The sequence below is a fragment of the Typopeltis vanoorti genome, chromosome 10, assembly GCF_054136105.1.
Source record: "Typopeltis vanoorti isolate ZY-2024b chromosome 10, IOZ_Tvanoo_1.0, whole genome shotgun sequence".
Taxonomy (NCBI): Eukaryota; Metazoa; Arthropoda; class Arachnida; order Uropygi; family Thelyphonidae; genus Typopeltis; species Typopeltis vanoorti.
Genome location: NC_143558.1, coordinates 103,948,752 through 103,972,285, shown reverse-complemented (window position 1 = coordinate 103,972,285; position 23,534 = coordinate 103,948,752). Strand labels below are relative to the sequence as shown.

General features: G+C 35.9%; 1 protein-coding gene across 4 annotated transcripts in view; it reads right to left on the bottom strand.

Moving 5' to 3' along the window:
- mv (lysosomal-trafficking regulator mauve) overlaps positions 1-23,534 on the bottom strand; it is a 1,073,830-nt gene that overhangs the window by 1,031,627 nt on the left and 18,669 nt on the right. For all 4 annotated transcript variants that reach the window (XM_090399251.1, XM_090399254.1, XM_090399252.1 and 1 more), the window contains exon 4: positions 10,041-10,168. In XM_090399251.1, the coding sequence (XP_090255377.1) occupies positions 10,041-10,168 (128 nt within the window). The remainder of the gene's footprint in view (positions 1-10,040; positions 10,169-23,534) is intronic.

The following is a 23,534-nucleotide window of genomic DNA, read 5'->3' as shown; positions in this document are numbered from 1 at the left end:
TGAGATGCCTTTAACGTAAGGTATGGGAATCCTATGCACTTCTTCCTGTCTCTGGTTTGATGTATGCAGAAGTGAGTGATGATTTTTTGAGTTGTTTTGGGATTATATCCATTTAGGATGGCTGTATTTTTGATAACTTCTAATTCCTGGTTTAAAGATTCTTCAGAGGAGCAGAATTTGTGTGCTCTGGAAACTAGTGATTTAATAATGCCAGATTTCTGAGATGGATGATGAGCAGAAGAATTGTGAATGTAGCGACCTGAGAATGTAGGCTTGCGAAAGACGGAAGTGGCGATGAAACAGTCTTCTTTTCTTTTGATGTGTAAATCCAAAAAAGAGATACCCTGTGGAGATTCTTTTTCTAACGTAAAGTTGATGCAATGATGAAGAAGGTTAATTTTATCTAGAAACAGTTGTAATTCAGGTTCGGGATGATTCCATACTGCAAATACGTCATCGACATATCTTAGCCAAATTTTTGGTTTGGGTTCAAAAGTGAATATTTTTTCCTCAAGGTGTTCTAGAAACAAATTTGCTAGGTTTGGTGATAAAGGAGATTGCAGTATGGAATCATCCCGAACCTGAATTACAACTGTTTCTAGATAAAATTAACCTTCTTCATCATCGCATCAACTTTACGTTAGAAAAAGAATCTCCACAGGGTATCTCTTTTTTGGATTTACACATCAAAAGAAAAGAAGACGGTTCCATCGCCACTTCCGTCTTTTGCAAGCCTACATTCTCAGGTCGCTACATTCACAATTCTTCTGCTCATCATCCATCACAGAAATCTGGCATTATTAAATCACTAGTTTCCAGAGCACACAAATTCTGCTCCTCTGAAGAATCTTTAAACCAGGAATTAGAAGTTATCAAAAATACAGCCATCCTAAATGGATATAATCCCAAAACAACTCAAAAAATCATCACTCACTTCTGCATACATCAAACCAGACAGGAAGAAGTGCATAGGATTCCCATACCTTACGTTAAAGGCATCTCAGAACGTCTTTCTAAAATTATGAAGAAATACAATTTTGCCACTACTTACAAACCTATCAACCAAATTTACAACTTATTACCTTCTCCTAAGGACAAATTCTCACCCTTGATGTTACCTGGTGTTTATGAGATTCCATGCTCATGCAAATTATCTTACTTTGGACAGACAGGTAGGTCTGTTCAGAAATGCATCTCGGAACATCAAGACCACATTCGTCTTCTTAAACCGCAGAAATCTGGCCTCTCTCAACACGGAAATGAAAATCCAAACCATAGGATCCATTGGGAAAAGGCTAAACTTTTACATAGATCTTTATTTAAACATGAATGTTTATACAAAGAAAGTTCTGAAGCCCTACTACACAGACCAAACCTAAACCGCAACGACGTTCTTACTATTCCTAAAGTATGGGAAATTATCATACAAAACTGTGTTAAATAATTAACGTTTTTTTTTTTTTTTTTTTTTGTACTACTTTAGCACGTTATGCACATTTTCATGAGATTCTATTGTAATCATGCGCCCTAACTGTATGTTATTCCTAATTTTTGTTTAAATACTGTACTGATGATGTCCTAAGATACTTAGGATGAAATATTTACAATTAAATAATTTTCACTGTGGTTTATACGTGTGTTTCTTCTAATTATGAACACACCACAGGTTTCGTTATTTAAAAAATGAGAAATTGTTGATATCAAGAATGCTCCACAAACAGTATTAGTGGCTGAAACTTTTAACACTATTTTGCACATATCATCAACTTCATATGTAAAGCTTTTTAATGTGTCTCATGATAAGTTAAAGCATAAGTTTGATGCATTGGTGAGTCTCCCTAGATCTGTTACTAATGTCTGTAATACAGATAAAGTAGTTATCAATGTTTCCAGTCTTCCACTAACAGACAGTGAATGTCTTGTATTATCAAAAGGATATAATTTTGCCACTGCTCCGAATAAGGTACCCCTGATGGATTTTTTTCATAGCATAGACAGAGGTAACAGCTAACAAGACACGTTTTAAATGTGCAAAAATTCTTTTTAATGCCAAGCCTTCTCATCCAAATCTTTCTTACTCAGAATTAAAAGCACTGAAATTACTGAAAAATAATAATAATTTAATTATTATGAAAGCTGACAAAGGGAAGGCTGTAGTTATTCAAGACAGAAGAGAATATGAGAGAAAAATGTCTCTACTGCTCTGCAACTATTAAACTTACAGGCCCTTCACATCGGATCCTACCGGTAGTCAATTAAAAAGACTTAATTCTCTTATAGATAATGTATCTATATGGGATGAAAATTAAAAGAAAAAACTTAAAACCTCTTTGTTTTAAGTTTTTAAAACAAAGTCCACCTAGATTGTATGGGCTTCCAAAAGTTCATAAACCATGCATTCTGTTAAGACCAGTGGTAGACTGTATAGGTTGTCACACTAATAAAATTTCAAAATTTTTATCAAATTTACTCACTTCTTCAACTAGAAGAACCACTACATATATAAAAAATTCATTGGATTTCAAAAATAAAACTTCGGGTCTTCATCTGGATGTTTCAGATATTATGATTAGTTTAGATGTTGTTTCATTATTTACCAATATCTGACACCATTGAATTACTATAACAAGAATTTCCTTCAGATATTGTTAAAATATTCGATTTTTTAATGCATTCTGGTTATTTTTCCTTTAAAAACAAGTTATGTTAACAAACTGAAGGAACAGCAATGGGCAATCCTATTTCTCCTACTATTGCCAACTTCTATACTGAGCACTTTGAACAACATATTTTTGACAACATTTCACCTAGACCTACTCATTGGTTCAGATATGTAGATGACATTTTTGCTATCTGGAAAGACTCGTCTGATTAATTACATCAGAATTTCTCACTAAATTAAATGCAATTCATCCAAGGATCCAGTTCACCCTAGAAGAAGAAATAAATAAGCAGTTAGTCTTTTCAGACCTTTTAATTCTTCGCCAACCAGATGGTAGCCCACATTTCTCAGTCTATAGGAAGGAGACTCATACAGGCCATTATATCCATGCTGAATCTCATCACCATCCCAGTCAAAAGGCAGAACTATTAAAACACTGGTTCATCGGGCCCACACAGAATTGCAATATATTATTTCCTCTTTTCAATCTAATAGATATAAAAATTCTTTCATCAAAACAGCTTTAAGTAGTTTTGATATATCTTCCTCTCCAAGTACAGAAGAAATAACGTGTAATCATATCCCTTATGTGCAAGGGATTAGTGAATGCATAGCAAAAGTCTTAAAACCACTAAATATTTTTGTTGCCTTTACAATCAGAAAAATCGCCACCTTTCTCACTTCTCCAAAGGAGAAGTGAGAAAGGTGCCGATCGGACAAATGGGAAGATCTGCTTTTATTCGATTAGAAGAACACAAGTCGTATATTCAATACCTTGAACCTGAACAGTCTGGACTTGCAGAGCACGTAATCAATGCTAGACATTGAACGGCTTTATAAAGAAACATGAAACTTTACTTCACTTGCCCAACTTAAACAGATCCGATGGTCTACATCTATCCCCTTTATGGGAGATAGTACTCTTTAATTCAGCTAATCTTTCCTAACTTTTTAATTTTATCTATATATGTATACGGTTGTTGTTTTTTTTTTAAATAAGTTAGGAAACTTAATGAACCTAATCTGCAATAACTTGTTTAGCTATCTTACATGAGCTACTTAGGTGGTGCCCTTTGGAATGGTCAGTTATTTTAATTAGCCTTTTTACATGTATTGAAAATGCCTTTGATACTCAGGCAAAAATTCTACTAATAAATAATATTTTACGTGAGTTAATTCCGTTATTATAATTTTAAGTAATGTTTATATTTCTGCAGATGTATTAATTATATTTCGACATGCATTAAAGAGATGTGAAATATCTGCACATGACTGGCATGTCTAAGGAAAGGATAGGCAGAAATACACAGATTTGTTCCAGAAAATATTAGATAAATATATATCTAATAATTTACAGTTGCAATAATATGGGGAGGTGCAATAATTACTATGGTATAGAATATATATATCATTTTAAAATCGGCAGTCATGCATATGTGCTTTATGATGGGCATGATATGAAAGAAGAAAAAAAAAGGGGGGGGGGATTTGTTTCAGAAAATAGGTAACCAATAATAAATTATGTGCATATATTGTTAGCTTAGTAAATGACAAAAAGGACATGCAAATCCAGCAAATAATGAAGTATAGTTAGTCACATAATTTATTGGGCATGGCATGAATTACAAGTATACAGACTGGTTGTATAGCAAGTAAATCAATCTGTACAATGTGCTTGTATATTTATTATTACCTTTCTAATTTAGATATTTATATTTATCTTTTTTTTTTAATCTCTAAGAATAATAATCTTTCACCCAGCAACATTGTAATAATCAGAATACACTTTTCCATAGTAACATAGGTGCATGCATGTGCGTGTTTGTGTTTTATAGACACAACAATCATTATTTACAAAATGCTAGTATATTGCACATTATGAAAATATGGGAGATATAAGGATATGGATATGAGGAGCAAACAAGCAAAAGAGTTGGTAGTGGTAATAGGGACAAATGACTTGAATGGAAACAAGGAACACATAAGATTGGACATCACAAGGTTATTGAGAAGGATAAAAGATAATAGTGTGATAAGAAAGGTAGTCAGTGTGTTGCCCAGGTATGACAGTGATAAAATGAAGTGGAGAGCAAAGACTGTGAATGATAAGTTAACGAAAATGTGTGAGGAGAAAGGAGTACAGTCTGTTAATGTGTAGAATGAGTTTGAAGGATGAATTGAACTATATAAGAGTGATAGACTGCATTTTAATGGTTTTAGTGTGATTCAAATGGAGATACTGCTGTTTGGAAGGGAGAGTAATGAGTGCAGAGAATGAACCTAATCAAGTAAGAAGTGATGTGAAAGAGCAGGATAGTAAGAAAGGAGAGATTGAAGTGGTGGTTATGAATGAAGAAGTGGGTATATTAGATGAGAGAACAAGTGTGCAAGACAAACAGGGAATACAGCAAGAGAAAGGATGATGCTCCAAGAAAAAGAAATGGCTTGAGTTAAGTATTGAGAAATCACATCTAATAAGTGGTATCAGTAAAATTTGCTATAGATCCAGGAATGAGCACTTATGTTTGTATAAAATTGCTAGAAGTGTAAGAAACAAGGCAAATGAAATTGTTGGTTGCATTAATTGGGTCTGTTCACCCAAGATTTGTTGGAATAAATGAGACATGGTTGAATGAGGATGACATCCTGACAGGAATAGATACAGAAGGGTATGATGTGTTTTGTGAAGATAAAGTAAAAAGGGAGGGAGAGTGCTATTGACGATAAAGAAAGAGTTATGCCAATACAAGGTAGACATGCAAGAGGGGAAATAGTACCAGTGGTTTTGAGTCAGTATGGTATGAGACAGAGGTGAATAGAATGAAATACTCAGTCCGTTGTTGTTATAGACCTGGTAATGTGGATGGCAGTGACCTGAAATGTATACTCAAATTAGCCAAGCAAATAAGAAAAGGGTGATTCACATTATGGCAATATAAACTGAGATGATCAGATAGCAACTGGAATTAAGAAAATGAGTTTCTTGAGATCTCAAAAAACTCATTTTCTTAATTACATATTGCATGAGGTAGAAGAACTACTTCATGCACTATGTATCAGAGAGCACACTAGGATTGAGGGTCTTGGATTTGATCTCATCACAGTATGTAATTATAAATGAGGCATTAAATCACCCTCCAATTGGTGAGAGTGACCATGAAGTGAGTACCTGAGTGGTTGCCAGCAGTGTGAGGACCTCTGTGAGGAAAGGTTATATGTGGAATTACAAGGTTGGTGATTATGAGAAGCTCAGCAGACAGCTTGCAGGTGTAGCAGGAAATGAGGAGTTGGCTGGAAAGGAGATCAATGCAGCTTGTGTGATATTCAAGAACTATCTAGTAGAAGTAATGTCTAAATGTATTCCAAGGGTCAGAAGGTTAAATAAGGAAAAAGGCATTATGGAGGCAGCAAAATAGGAGTGGTAATAATCATTTCCATGAGGAATACAAAGAACAGGCAAGGAGAGTGACTTGGTTGGTAAGGGTAGCAAAAATGCAGTATGAACAGCAGTTAGCTAATGAAGCCAAAAAAAAAAAAAAAAAAAAATCCTAATGATTTATGTTAAAGATACCAAGCAATTTTATAAACTTGGTTTTAATCATTTTTCCCAAGTACGCAAACAAGCAAGTAAGTCAAGTTTGTGCCTGAAATATTTTCAGGTCTGAAGCAACTCATGGTAAAGGTGGAGTAAGCTCTGATCACTTTCCTTAGTGTTTCCCATAATGCAAAGCACATCTCCTTGTGGACATGTATGATACTGTGCATTAAAGGAAGGGCCACTACCCAGACTGGTTTCGACCTTTATTGAGATCTCGTCAGTGGGAACTAGACCCTGAGATGCCAAAGTTGAAGTAATGCAGAACTTATAAATTTTACCTATACATTTTACCAACTTTCTACAAAATCCGAATGAGTTCTTTTGATACATAGCCAGCAAAAAAAAAAAGATTATGGAAAGATGACAATGATTGGAGAAAATTTCATAAGAACAACTTCTATACATGTTGATATAGTTGAGATTATTTAATGAGCATTTCAGAAAGGTCTTTCATTCTTGTGAATGTGACATCATGGAGAGTTTGAGAGCAGTTGATGATGAGGAAGAGAGACTGATTGTATATAAGCAATCTTATAAGTAAGGACCCTTATATCCTCATCACCATGAAAACCAGAGAACCAAATCTGTGCCCAATAATCAATGCGAGGCCTGATCAAGACCTTATACAATGGATCCAGAACTCTTTATTTCTAGAAGTTCAGGTCCTCTGCATCATTGCCATAATCTGATGTCTTCACAGCTTATGCAATATGAACTCTGAATTTCACCACCACCTTGTCCACCTATCACTCCAAGGTATCTTATCTACTCAACTTCCTTCAAAAATTTCCTGCCAAGTGTATACTTTGCATCCCATTGTTGCCTACCGAATTTCAGAACCTTACATATGGCAACACTGAATTGATGTTCCATACTAGTGCCCACTCATACAATCTATTCAAGATCTCCTGTCAGGCCACAACATCTGCTTGATTCCTGATTACTCTCCCCAGTTTTACATCATCTGCAAATAGTTATCAACAAACACATCAGCTGAGCAAGATCTCTTATAACCCTTCCCAACTTTTCATCATCAGCAAAGTAACTGGTGATATCCTCTTGACCATTTCCAATATAATAAAGATATCATAATCAGCCATTTTCTGTCAGCTGTTGGACAAAGGCCTCCCCAAAAATCCTGAATTCATTCCTATCTTCAGCCTTTCTATGCCAATTGGTTTCTGCCATATATTTAATCTCATCCTCCCTGTAGCTCTCTTTCTATCTCTAGGATACCATTCTGATATCAGCTTTGTCCATTTCTAAGTGTCCATCCCTTGTAATATGACCTGCCCATTGCCATTTGGATCTTTTAATGGCTGTTATAATACTGCTCACCCTTGTCTGAGCTCTGACCTGATATTTCTTCTAGGGCTGTTGTAAATAATTTAGGTGAAATGGCAACTTCCTGTCTAGCTACAATTTTTATAGGAAATTTCTTATCTGTTCCTGATTTTAAAGATGCAGTTGAATTTTTATATATGTGACTAAGCTCCCTCACACTCCTTATGCCCCTGCCGACATCCTCCTTATACAACACCAGGCATGTTCTCTTGTGATATGAAGATATATATACAAATATACATGTTTCAAAACAATGGCCTAAGTACAGATGTATTGCACTAGCCACCATCCTTTTCTTAGACAGTACATTGATACCTACTTCCTGATATCTGGTAGTTGGCAGTCAGCCACTCTCTAATCCATGTCACAAGTGGAATCCTGGAAAAAATCTAAAAGTATTATGGTTTATCCATTCTCCTTTCTGACTCTTTTGTCATTCTATTATATAACATTAGCCTTAACAAAGCCATGCTATCTTCTTTAGAGGATAAATGTACCACCTCTCAACCTCTAGGCACTAGCCTCTCCAAATCCTTAATGACTTCTCCAGAGATACAAAATAATCTGTGTTTGTTTTATAACAAGGTTACAGTTTCTTTATTCCAGTCATTAGGAAATCTTACTCATGCTGGTGAAGGGAATAGCTAATTCTCCTGAAAAGCAGTTAGCAAACTACTCTCTGCTAACTTCTTTTTGAAATCTAATTTTGCTTTCCTCATCATGGCTCTAAACCATTCTAGCCAGCTTTTCATATTGCTCCAGGGACTAGTAATTACCATTCTACTAGTAAGAGAGAGAGATTCACAATATATATTTTTGCTTTAAAGTTATATTAATCCATTTTACTTCCATGCATGTTATTCTCCTAACTCAGCAGAAACTGTCCAGTTTCTCATGCCAAAGCATTGCTTCAAAGTTGCCTTTTCAGTCTATCATAATCATCTGCCTTACAGTTTCAGATATATGCTTTTTAATTCAAAGATCTAATATAATTTGTCACCTCACAATTTAAAACTGCATAATAAGTCTACCAATAGAGGGGAAAAAGCTCCCTAATTTGTACACAGATTCCCAGATGGTATTACCAGATGAAACATATTCATCCCCTATGAGTTACTGCAATGACATGCTGCTTAAGCATCTCTTAGTATTTCTATAAACTCTTTCTCTATCTTGCATGCTATCTTGTCCTTCCAATTCATCTCCAGTTGAAAACATGTATTGATCTCTCTCTCTCTCTCTCTTGGTATCACAATTTTTGCTTTTAATCAGCAATTTGGATTAATGATAAAATCAGTGTGAATAATGAATAGCAAATACAAAAAATTCATAATACTATGAATTTTTTATATTTATGGATACTTACTTAGCACTAAGTATCCATAAATACTATGGATACTTAATGCTAAGTATCCATTAGTGCTATGGATACTTAGCCTACCCATAGCATTAATGCACTGAAGGTTTACAATGTTTTGTAAACAGAGTCACAGTGGAGGTGGAAGAAATCAGCAGATGACATGGATGCCAACTAAAGAATTGCATTTCAGTTTGGTCCAATATAATATCTGGACTAAATTTAATGCAGCTGCTTTTTAAGTGGCAAGAACCTCTGAAAAGCAATTATTTAAAAGATCTACACAAAAAAAAAGAAGAAATACTGAGAATCTCCATGTTAGTCACAAAGATGACCATCATCATTCAAATTACATAGCAAAACAGACAAAATAAAGGGGATAAGAAAACTTGGATTTAGTTCTGGAATCAAAACATTATTTTCATCAATTTAGGCTTTGAGAGCAAAAATTATCTAAGCAACAGACAGTCTTGGAAGAAAAACGTAATGAAAGAAGACTTACAAATAACAGAGGAAGCAACAGAACAGGATGTCAGGGTATACAAAAGTATCATCATCATCATCACTGAAATAATGAGAAACTCAACGAAAAGAAAGCAAAATTTTCATTCTATAAGGCATAATCAGGCCAGATTTGGTATATGCATTAGTTTCTTAGAATGTATGCCATTCCTTGAATCACAAGGAAAGACAGAGAATATAAGTAAAATAACATTAGGAAGACACAAGGTGATCTCACAAAGTTATGACAAAGATGTAATATCACAAAACGATTATAATAAATATAATTATCACAAAGGCATAATAAAGATGTGACATGACAAAGGTTTTTTTTGAACAAGGCAAAAAAAAAAAAAAAAATGTAGAATAAGAGACCATCTATGAAAAATTAGTTAAGGAATAGCTGTAAAAGATCAAATGGAGAAATGTATTCTTCAGGGAAGACATATTAGATATAGTATGATGGAAGTAACCTCATTAAGTTCAGATAATGCTAATTCGTCAAAATAAATGATCAGTTGTTATAATTTTACCCAACGTGATACTAAAAACACTATCTAGTTGTATAAATAAATTACCTAAAATTTGTTTGCCCAAGTGAGACACTGTTAAGAGCAGTGAACACAGTATTTAAACTTCCATCCACTTCAGGATACAGTGTGAATCTTTTGGGATTTACTGGAGAATAAATAAGCAACAGATTTTCCTGTAATGGAGAATGATTGAAAAATCACAACTAAATAATTTTGAAAGCAATAATTATAATAAGAGCTCATAATCATGGAATACAGTATATAATTATAGTGCAAATTGATATATTTAAGGATAAGTTATGAAACTTTTCTAAATCACTTAGGGAACTGAACAACGTAGATCCGATTATAAATTAAATTTTCACAAGTACGGCCATTCTGGTCTTGCAGACCATGCTCTGGATACACATCACAGAATACGGTGGAAGAAAGCTACAGTAATACACCGTAGTAAATACAAATTCGAAAGACTATTTATGGAATCAGCCTCAGCCCTAAGAAACTCTGCAAACTTCAACAAATTTGGTTGTATGCGACGGCCCCAAATTTGGGAGGCATACATCAGCAGACCTTCAGGCCAATGGCCAAGAACACCTACTTAGCCCGCTAGAGGGCACCATCAGGACTTCTAGGAGAACGATAGCTTCATATCCTCATTCTCAATTACTGTGTTGTAGTGCCTGCGTGCACGTGCCTTTTTTGTAAGTTCCTTTTGAAAATGGCAACGTGACGTTGACGAAATATCGGAGATATTTATTAAAGTATAATTTAATTTATATTCGGATCTACATTGTTCAATTCCCTAAGTGATTTAGAAATGCATAACCAATGTATAAGCCTGTCTACGAGAAGTTATGAAACTACATATACAACTCAGTATTTTATTACAGTCTATAGTTACAATGAAGATACAAGTCATAGAATAAGCAAGTCATTAGAGAAGATAGCTGACCTAGAGTAAAATGAGAAGTCCAATCTTGTTGAGACTTAAATTCATACCTACTCTGCTGTCTCAACATAAATGTAAGAAATGAATTGACAACCTGCAGAAATGTTCTGGAAATTTTTTTTAAAAAAAAAGCAAGGTTAAAAATAATGCAAAGTAGCTGCTGAAGCTCTGTTGAGAACACAAACTAGTCATTACTAACACCTTGTTCTGACAAGGTGTTAGTAATGACTTAGTAAAGCCAAAGTGGCATAATAAATACTTGAGTACCATAGGCCTAAAGGCAATCACACACACATCCATACCTATAGTGGGATTTGAATCTCCAGCTTGTGATGGACATCAGACATACTAGCTTTTGGCCAATGAGATTGCATTTCAAAACAAAAATTAATTCTCAGAGACATGGGCGAAAGATGAAAAGACACAAAACAACTGAGCCAAGGAAACATGATATAAAAACGTCTGGAAGGATAGATAATTGCAGAGCAAGGAACATCAATCGGTACTCCAATTAGGTATGGGATAAGGTGCAGAGGATGTTCAATGTTTTTTTTCACTTATCCCAAAAATGATAAGTGTGTATAAAGAAAGTGAGCTTTTTATCAAAAATGAGTCCCAGAAACTTGGCCTCTGGAACTATGGGGATACTAGCCTGCCGCATTCTTAAATCAGCATCAGGATCGAGAGTGCATTTTCAGTAGAAGTGTATACAGATGGATTTTCCGCAAATAATCTGAACCCATGACAAAGAGACCATGAAGAGATGTGATCAACTGCTTGATGAGGTTGTCTTTCAATGACCTACATATGGTCATTTCTCCCGCAGTAGGCAACTGCCTACCATGGGAGAAAGCTGTTCAGGAACCCTATCTGCTTGACGATATGGTCGAGATAACATGCTATCCACCCAGACTTGGAACACACGGCTGGATTGAAAGTTCTTAATAAAAACAGTAAGGCATCCCCCTCAAATCAAGATTAAACAGATCCTTTAATATGCCATATCTCCAGGCTGTATCATAGAATTTTTCTCATGTTGAAGAACACTGAAGCCACTTGTTCTCATTTCAGGAAAGCATTTCTTATACATGTTTCTTAACGAACCAAACAGTCCAAGGTTGACTGGTGTCTATGAAAACCATATTGTGTGTTGGAAAGAAGTTTGTTGCTTTAGGCTGGCATTTGCCATTTTTAACAAGGCCTTACAAAGATAGCTCATCAGACCAATAAGATGAAAATAGTTGGCCTGGTTGGATTCTTGCGTGGCTTTGGGAGAGCAATGAAAATAGACTTATGCAAAGAGTCCAGAAACTCTTCCACTGTAAATATTCTGTTGCATAGTAAGAGAAGGAGATACACAGAAGATGGAAGTTTTATCATCTAATAATGGATGCCATCAGGCAGATGGTGCTGGAGAGATAGCAAAAGATTTCTTCAGTTGCTCTTTAAAAAATGGCTGATTTTAAATGCTCTATGCTCTCGGTACAGAAGCTTCATCACTGTTTCTTTTGCTATTCTTTCAATATCAAAAATTAAGGAGGATATAAAGTTGTTGCCGAGATTCTGCCGGGGTTTCCCCAGATGCCATACAAATGCCACAGCAAGTCGTAGGCCCTGTCTCCAGACCATGGGGAAGGAGGCTTACTACAACACCCTAGCATGCAAACCCACTCACCGAATGATACTGGCTGCTCCATCTAGGACTACCCATCTTGCCAACCTCATTTCAGGATGTCTCCTTTCAGGTTGCACTACATGGCAAGGGGTAGGATCCCAGTGATGGTAGTCTGGAAGATAGTATATTAAAAAAAGACTCAGGAGAAGTACAGCGAGGAACACATGAAGAAAAGCAAAGAAAACGAGAAAGAATGAAAAAGGGCCAGTACCATTACTGGTAGGTATCCTCCACCACCACCACCAACAGGTGGTTCACATGGAGAGGGGAAATGATGGAGGAAAAAAAAGAAATGTTAAGTATAATTTTTTGTAATTAACTGCAAACACCAGAAGTCACAAAACCTATAAAACAACAGTATTACATTTGGACAAGTGATCAGAAGAAAGAAGGAACATACTGATGTGCTTCACGAACAATTGAAGAATAGTCTTGAAGTAGGGAGCATTACAGAAAAGATTTTCCAAAGACCAGAAGTAGACAATTAAACTTAAGAAGAAGAGTTAGTTTAGTAGCTTCAAGCTGAACTTTGTATGGATGTTGACTGATAGATGCTCACATTCTAATATGTTTAGATGATAATGGTGGCAACTAGTTCAGTAGAAAGATAACTGTGAATATTCTACAGAAAAGATATAATTCAGAAACAGAGTACCTATGAGAAAGTGATTACAGAGAGAGAGAGAGTGAGTGAGCAAGAGAGATCAGTTGTGAAGCATAAAAATAGTATCAAAGCCTTCTTGTTGAGTTTTTTGATGATGTGCCACCTGTGCCATCCAAAATGTGAAAAGGCAGAATGGACATTAGAATTTAGATATGTACACGGAAAGTTTAAGAAGTAGTCTTAAATTTTGCAGACAAGTTAAGGACTGAGTGCAAAGCTGATTTTTCTGAATTGAGCTGCGTAAGATATACAAAATTTTTATCACTGCCTATTTGCATGCTCAGTTCAAGTTATTCAGGTTAAATATTTGTCTTGACCAAATAACTTCAATGACCCTTTACAGGAATAACATGATTCAAAGCAAATTTCTGCATTCTGCATTTTATTTTTTGGTTTATTTTTAATTGGCACATTTTGGTGTTTCTTTGTAGGAGATCTTTTATGAACTACAATCCCGCTTTTATTTAGCATAGTTTCGTTAATGGTGGAAACTAAGAAAAAAAGAAGCATATAGTAGAGAGAGAGAGAGAGGAAAGGCTTATAACTCTCATGCAGAGAGCACTCAGTCTCCCAAGTGTGGCCATGGTATTGCTCTGTATACTGCTTAATTTAGACTCCATCCAGAAATGATCACGCTGAGTAAGTAGTAGTAGTAGTATCATTTGCCACGAATGACAAACTCCTGAAATGTTGCCATCAAATTCAGTCCTGTACATTATATAGTGGCAGGCTTGTGGAAGTGCTTTACTATGGTACACTCAAAATGGAAGAGAAAGAGGAGGTAACTTAGGTAAAATCATCAAATTGAAAGGGTCAAAAAACTCACCTCCCTTTTAGTCTAACACTGGAAGACTTTAGCCATTCCATGCTTTCATTTCTAACATATCTAGATAATGGCATTACAACATGCCTGGATAACTCCTAACACTTTATAAATCCCAAATATGTCCAACTCAGAATAGTGTTCTCGCATATCATATGGCACACAAAAACATCAAGAATGCTTGATGTTATTCAACAGACAACAATCTACTTTATAACTTGGGTATTTTTGCATTATGACTTTTCTTATAGGTATTTTCATAGGTTCTATTCAACCAAACTGTCTACTCCTAAACTGCTTCAAAATACATATAAGAAATTGAGCACCTGCTAGTCAACATATACAGTTTAGCTCCAAACTTATCGTATTAACTTTCTTACTCTTTCACGTTATCTATCTGTGTGGAACAGCTTCTCCACACTATTTTCTTCAACAACTGTAACTTCCAGCTGTTCAAGAAATACATTAACAGATTCTTCCTTTTTTCTCCCTAATTGCATGTCATTAAACAGACAAGTGATTAGAGAGATCTATTGCCTGGTATGTTTTGCTAATTACTCTTGTAGGTTTTGTAATCTCATATGTGGTATTGATATAAAAACTAAATGCATACATAAATGAAAATAACAATTAGAATAGTTCATTCACATGGTGCCATTAAGATTTCAATGGGATCATTTTCATGATCAAAATGATTACATAATAATTCTGCACTGGTCAGACAGTTAGCCACAAAAGCATTCCTAGAAAGAGAATTATTTAAGACATGATCATGGAAGGGTAGCAAGAGAGCTATCTACAATTCTCACATGTAGATGGGAAATGTGTGAAGGATCTTTGCTAATAGCAAATATCTCAGCATCCTTCCAGCATGATAACAGGAAATGGAGGGAAGCCAGTTTCAGTTGTGAACAGTGAAATTCCCAAGACAGATTCACTGCTTAGGTAGTCAACTGAAAAAAAACAATATAAATTCAAAGATAAATAATCTTTGATTTTTTTTTTTTTTTTTTTTTTTTTTTTTGCTTGCAAAGTAGGAAACAAAATGAGGAGTTTCAAGTTTTGGCATTTACTGAATTTTGACAAGATACGTCAGATCCAACAATTACTTGAGTTTCACTCTTGTAAGAAAGCAATGACATACAGTGTAGCAGTAAAGCTAATGTGAGCAGCAGGAAACATCAAATGAGATTCTGCTAGAAATAAAAAGTTGCATGTTAAGATGTCTAGGTGCAGATTTGGTGGTGCACATTATTTATGCCAAGTAAGAACCACAAAGGTAGATAAAGAGGATGCAGACATGGTTTTTTTTTTTTGTTTTTAGTTGGATTTTTGTTACTTTTAATGTTTATTATTATTCTCTTAGTACTGTTTTCCAAGGAGACACATTTTTGATCCAGAGTGTTATAGAACTAATATGGCAACTTGATAGCTTGAATTTTGGAGAGTAGTTGAAGTGAAAGAGCTTGCAAGGTAGAGATGAAAAACATGCACCCAGTCTACTGACTATCCCACTAGGCATGATCTGAGAGACTAAGCAGCTACTGCATTATTATTATTCACTAGTTGGTCAGGAATTTCTATTATTATTCACTAGTTGGTCTTGTAATGTCTAGCAGTCAGCTTGCTGAACTGCTTTATGTCCTAAGGGAAGGTTAACAGTCTACAGTGTCTGGCAGGCCACTGTAGCCTATCATCCAAACTGCATCCAATAAAGCATCCGATAAACAAAGCAGCAATATTTCATGTTTCACACAGTGATGTAAGGCAAAATCCATCTAGACATCTAGCCAGCATTTCCTCGAACTAATAAAGGTATGCTTTTATGGTGCAATACTAATCAGGATTACATTATCATCATCAAATTCCTGTTTTGTACCATCAGGGAGCATACAGGATAATTATGATAGTACAACATGAAAGAGTTACACCATTACTAACTCCTGATCAACAATTTTCCTCCAAATTAATCTGTTATCTGTCAAGATTCCAATATTATCAGATCTTTTATTTCTGTCTTTTAAGACTCTTTTTAATGTATCAATCCATCTATCTTGGTCTTCCTCTAGGACTTTTCCCTGCCAAAGGAAAGATTAGCAACACTTGTGTTGCTAATCTTTCCTTTCCCATTCTGTATAAGTGACCATACCACCTAAGATTTTTTTTTAATGTTGAGCCCATACACAAGAGATTGGCCTCCTTTCCCAACCCACTATCATATATGAGTAGTGAGTTGGGAAAGGAGGAACTTGTTTTACATTTGATTTAAAAAACTGCATATTGTATTCCTTGGGAAACATATCGGAGGGGGAGGATGGGGACTGTTCCACAATACAGCAGTAGCATAGGATGAAGAAGGAAAAGAAACTTGTTCAGTGGGTTTCAAAGTGCACTGTGAAGGAATATTGAGCAGCAGCTGCATGTGTCCCAATGAGCTTAGTACTAAGTTGGGCAAATTATTGATGAATATTTCAGATGAACATTTGCCATGGAAATAATTATGGAATACACATAGTGCATAAACCAAACACCTGTGCAAAAGTAGGAGGAGTGAGTTGGTAAGAGATGGGTCATTAATAAGTCTAATTGCTCTCCTCTCTATTGAGTCAAGCATTTTGAGGGAGCTCTTAGGGCCACTCCAAATGTGAGAGCAGTATTCAATAGCAGGGCAAAGTCTCAAAAAAATACTTGGAGAAAACGGTGCTTTTTAGTGAGAAATAAGACAGAACTGACTTTTACTAGCATTGAAATTGATGAAGTTATCTGAACCCCGTTGATGGCTTAAAGATCAGAACTGAGGGCAGCGGTGGCTGATCTTCTGTAGGTAAGGTTTAAAAAATGAAAGCGAGAGATGCAATATGCTGTCTTCTACAAAACTGTGTATTGTGTTGGAAGTCAACTGAAGTAGGTTGCCGATATAGAGCAGGAAGAGGGTTGGCGAGAGGACAGAACCTTGTGGAAGTGTGGCATTAGTGGAATGGTGAGAGGATAGGGAACCATCCTCCATCACACAGTGTGCATCCAGACAGAAAGCTAGCAATCCAACTACAAAAGTTCTGAGACAGACCAAACGATAGAAGTTTGTTAAGTTAGCCTTTGTACCAGACCCATTCAAAAGTTTTGGAGATATCAAATGCAACCACTTGAGAATCATCAAACTTCGCCATGGCATTTGTCTAGAGATATGTGAGAAGATCTCTTATTGAATGGCAGCAACAGAATCCATACTTGTGGTCATTTATTAGCTGGGTGCCTTCAAGGTAGTGTAGGAGTTGGAAATTGATTTTTTTCTGTTACTTTAGACAGGACTGAGGTGAGTGAGATAAGGTAGTAGTTAGACGGTAATGATTTGTTGCCCTTCTTGGGAATGGGTTGAACATAGGCCAATTTTCAGGCTGTGGGATAGATACCAGTGGAGTTAGAGATTATATACAGGCAACAAAGGATAGGAGTCAGTTCTAGTGTACAAACCTTCAAGACAATCGGAGGAATGCCATCAGGATTAGGAGACTTTTTGTGTCTAATTTAGACAGTATTTTTCTGATCTCTTTCTGGCAAAAGGATATAGTGAAGATTGTATATTGGGCATCTGGAATGGTTGTGTAGCATTTACCACTGTCAGTTATGCATGCATTGGAAGCAAAGTGGGAAGTAAACACTATTCCCACCCATCTAGTGGGAAAGTGTTGGGCAAAAGTTACGCCCAATTGCTTTGCAAGAGACCAAAAGGCTCGGCTGCCATTTGGAGAAGGTATTATTTCCTGCTTTTTGCTCTTTCAAATTCTCTTTTGGAAGCATTGATAGTTTCTTGCATCTATTTCAGGATTGAGAATAAACACTCAAGGAGGATGGAGTTCTTCATGTGAGCCAGTTATGGTATGCTTAATTTTTCATTTTGACAGCCTTGGCACATCTTTTGGAAAACCGGGGTGTTTAGTAATGGAATGACAGTTCAGATTAGTGTGGGGATTGTATGTTTCCATGCCAGTGAGGTTTGGTGAACTTATGCGCCAAACTTTGGTAATAAGTTCGGTGCATATGTTTGGGTTGGATGGCTGGAAACAATAGTCCAACCATGGGAATTAGGCATAGAAGTCACAGAAGCTGTCTCACTTGGCACTGTTATAATGCCAAACTGCTCTTGTATGGGAGTGGCTGAGTAAGTGTTGTATAGGGCAGAAGATGAGCACTAGATTGTGGTTCAGAATTACCTAGGGAGCCAACCTAATTCACTGTGTATTTGAAAGAGTCGTTGGTGAGAAAGAGATTAGGATGTTTGGGGAGTGGTTCAGGTTGTTATTCTGGTTGGCACGTGAACAATTTGTGTAAGGTCTTTAGTGATAGCAAATGTTTCAGCATCTCTGCCTGCAAGATCTGTACAACTGGAGGAGGAGAGCCAGCTGGTGTTGTGGACATTATAATCTCCTAGGGAGATGATTTTGCTGCTGGGAAAAAGGGGCTGGAGAAAATCAATTTTTAAGCAGTTCTCTAGCAAGGTATGTCAGAATAGATGTACATGCAGATGTCATTCTTGGGTAGAAAGGAGTGTGTAGTTTGGAAGGTTGAGATGAATAGTGCTGGTGGGGAGATGAGATTCAAGTTTCTGCCAAAAAGAGTAGGTGGGGTTTGGTAAACTAAAGATGGTAGTGGACACAATTAAGGTTGAAGTTAGGTCATGGATGTCAGTGAAGTAGATATGCAAGGTACATGTGACATATATTTGACTGCAAGGATCTTGCACATTTCCTATGCAGTGCCTGCAGACTGATCTCCATGGTGGTTACAGTGCTATCATTTGATTTTTGCAGTAATTTAGCTTGTTTGTAGTCTATAATCCAATGGTTTTTTCCATTTGGGCATTTTTCTTCTAGTTGTTTTTGAAGATGACAACTTTGTTCTCTCTGCGTGAATGTTAGGTCTGGTCTAGCACATATGCGTGATTGGGGCATGTGTCCTTGAAGTTGTTAATCACAGTCATTAGTTTAGATGTGCTTGTCAGTGTGTCACATGCCAATTTTACAAGACAGAAAGTTTGTTTCATCCTTTCTTTTATTTATGGGTCCAAAATGATGCCTCCTAATGATATTTTTAGAATTGAAGTTGCATTCTTCTGCTATTTTGTTGATGTCTTTTAGTGATTTACAGTTTTCCATTGGAAGTTCAAAATAACAGCACAGAATTTTTTTCTTTCTGGCCTCCACTGAGTCGTGTACTGTTGATGCGATTTGGTTGCGGAGTTCATTCATGAGCAAGGGTGAACTTGTATTGTGGCACTGATGGTAAATTAGCTTCCAGCATTCAGATTTTAGAGGAAAAAGTATTGTTCATAGTATTGAGGTTCTGTTCAAGGTTTTCAACTAGTTTGCCTAAGTTCAGGAGATATTTTACAGAAGGGGAAACACAGTGAACAGATAAAGGGTTGGTTGAGGTAGATAAATAGCTTGTGCGTCGATTCATCTATTTTTGTGCAGGACGCATGTAGCCAGTGTTGCACAACATACCCTTTTTTTTATTGATGACATCAATTTTACAGCTACAGTAATTTGTATTATCATTGGGTTGTCAGTGATCGATGGTGCTGAGCTGGCAAGACACAGGTAATCTTTTGTTGTTGGCTTTTCTTGCCACCATCTTTGCTTCACACGGTAGGCATAGCAGGTGCTTACATGTAGGTGATTTTTAACTGGAAAGATAATCGATTTTATACACTAAAAGTACTTGCAGGTTGTGCAGAAGTAATCGGCTCCTTAGTACCTGCTGTTAAGATTTCCGTTTTAATGATTAATTTGAACAAAGAAAAACACAATGATAAAATGCAGGAGCACAAGTTTAGAATAGCTTATTTACAGATGCTGCCTTGCAGAGATTAGCTCTAATAACACATTCCTGAATGTTAACAAAGGCAAGTTCTATCCTAATATTCTCAATTTTAATGTGATACTGCCATTGATGCCATCTGTTCACTCCACTAATCTTGCTCAGAACTCTCATATCAGAGGTCTCCAGTCTTTGATTAAGCATTGTTTTTCTAACCCAGCTGTCAGACCCATAAGTTAAAACTGATTTGGACACCGTCTTGTATACAGCTAATTTATTATAATAAATTTAGTTTAATCCTTTATCCCAGTGAGAGCAAACAAAGTTTGCACCTGAAAATATCTTCAGGACTGAATATAGTATTGTACTATCTTACCTGGGTAAGTAGTACAACACCAGGCAACTCGTAGCAAAGGTGGAGCAAGCTACCAACACTCCTATCCCAGTATCTCCCATAATGCAAAACACATCTCCTTGCGGATATGTATACTGTTATGCATTAAGGGATTGACCACTACCCAGACTAGTTTCAACCTTTATTGAGGTCTCTTCAGTGGGAGCCAGGCCCAGAGTTGGAAATACCAGGCAGAAGCAGTAGCAAGGTCATCTTTACCTATAGGAGTTGCCAAAAGGTTTGCCACCTTTTTTTTTTTTTTTTTTTTTTTTTTATTAAATTACTCTGGATTTAGAGAAAGATGTTGAAAGTTTATTTTTCACTAGGTTAGACTATAATAAATTTAGTTTAATCCTTTATCCCAGTGAGAGCAAACAAAGTTTGTGCCTGAAAATATCTTCAGGACTGAATATAGTGTTGTACTATCTTACCTGGGTAAGTAGTACAACACCACTGGGATAAAGGATTAAACTAAATTTATTATAGTCTAACCTAGTGAAAAATAAACATTCAACATCTTTCTCTAAATCCAGAGTAATTTAATAAAAAAAAAAGGTGGCAAACCTTTTGGAAACTCCTATAGTTGAGCTTGACAAATTTTGACTATATTGAGCTTGACAAATAAGGCACTGCCATATTTGTCAAGCTCAATAGTACACACATTGAAATTGAAAAATCCTGCTACTACCAATACAGAAATCACAGGGATGGTGGTTCAAACAGAAAATGTGGGTCCCCTGAAAATATACTCTGTATATAACTCTCCAAACAAATAGTTAATGGAAGTAAACATAACTAAAATGAAATAAAATGTTTATTTCCTACTACTAGCTCTGCTTATTTCCTACAAAACAAGCAGTGCTAGTAGTAGGAAATTTTAACACTATGCACATAGCCTAGAACAGCAGAACTACAAACTGAAACAGCAGAACACTCAATGACCTTGTGGTCACCAGGAACAAACACTGATTATAGGACCCCAAGAACCCACATATTAGAACCATGTGGCAGAACTTCCTGATGTCCTTGACATAGCAAGACCACAATATATCATCCATCATTAAAATGTGTGATAGATTGATAGATGATCTCAGCTTTGACTAGAACACAGTTTTACTCCCACAGGACTTGAAACATGAAAACATCCCAGATTGTGTCACAACTATCAACTGGAAAACTAACAACTGCTCCATAAGAATCTGTTGGCCCAGGTTCACCCATCAACTCAAAGGAAAAGCACAATGACTTAATTTCAAGCTTGGAAAATCAGATAACACTGGCATAAATAGCGGTGTGCTATGCACAAACTCTGATGACTTCTGGACGAAATGAAAAACTTGATCCATGAAAGGAACAGAAGCAGGCACCAATACCACAGAACACTGGTAAGCACTCAACAGGACTATGAAGGAAGTTCAATACAGACTTAAAAATTATCGAAATCCCAGCAAACCCTAGAAATCCTAGCTATAACACAGAGAATGAAACACTCTAGAAAATGATCAAAGCTCTCAAGCTCTATGCACAGGCTGCAAAACCCTCCAACTACCTCCAACTACCTCCAACTAGTTAAAGTTTTCACCAACAACCTAGAGAAGCAGTATAGTCCAAACTACACCTACAGAGATTTAGACCTCATCAGTAAAGTACACACCTGGGTATGCTTTATGTTAAAATGCAGAGAGTACATTAACTCCATCCAACAGATGTCAACTTGCTGAAATACTTGAAATCATAACCAAACTTTAAAATAGGAAAGCACCAAGCTTAGATGGGATTTCTAATAAAACCATCAAATGCCTGCCACATAAAGCCATAATGCACTTGTTACAGTTATTAATGCAATATTAAGATATCACTACTTCCCAGCATGAAGTAATCTTAATCCCAAAACAAGGAAAAGCAGCACACCTTCCTCAAAACCCAATTAGCCTGCTTTCCTGCCTAGGAAAAATAGCTGAGATGGTGATACTAATATGACTGCAAAAAATCCATAGAGAATTATAAATAAAAATATAATGAGTAATAAAAAAAAGCAATATTTTGAATTTTTATGAATTCTGTGAAGATTCAACATTCATAAAATGTAAAATATGTAAACAGGAAATATCTCACAGTTACAGGAATAAATACAAGAACATCTATAATTAATCATATAATTTATAAGCAAAATTAAAAACCTAATGCTCAGCAAAGATGATGTATTAGTCAGTTTTGACATTTCTGCCCTTTTCACAAATGTCCCAATCAGTGACACAATTCTTCACCTACAGAACAAATTTTCACCCAACATTATGGTCCTCTTTGTCCACATACTGCGTTCTGGATACTTCATGTGGCAAAATAAATTTTACGTACAAAAAGAAGATACGGTCATGGGCTCACCACTATTCCCCCCCCCAATTGCTAATTTTTATATGGAAGCTTTTGAGCAAAATGCTCTTGATTCCTTTACTCTAAAACCTACAGTGTGGCTTAGACACGTTGACGATATTTCGTTATCTGGCCACACGGTCGACAAACTTTAAACACATTCCTTAGCCACCTGAACAAACAACATGAATGCATACAATTTACTAATGAAATTGAAAATCAGAATTTGATCCCATTCCTGGATACACAGGTCACATGTCATCTCTCAGGCAGTCTATCCTTCACAGTTTACCGCAAACTGACACATACTGGCCAATATATACATGCTAACTCATATCACCACCCATCGCAAAAATTTGGAGTCATTAACACCCTTAAAAACAGAGTTATAACAATTTGCTCTAATTAAGAAGCACTTAAACAAGAATCAATGATTATTAGCAAAACATTTATAATTAATGGCTATAACAAAAATACTATTAAGAAGTTCTTAATAAAACTTCATCAAAAAAGAATATAGATTACAGTAAAACCATAGCCATCCCATACATTAAAGGGTTATCAGAAAAAATCAATAGAATCCTACACCATTATAATCTTAATACCACTTTTAAACCACCTATAAAATTAAAAAGCATATTCAACTCCTCTAAGGATCCTCTACATAACTGTCTCCATAATTTTCGATAATGATAATATATAATTAATCATGTTAAATACAGGCAAAGCAATGAATTTGTAAAACAAAATAATGAAATTGAAATAGCAAGCCAGAATCCTATACCAAATAAGCAGTCCAAATTGAAAGTAAATCCACCAAAATGACAAATTTTATTTGATGTTC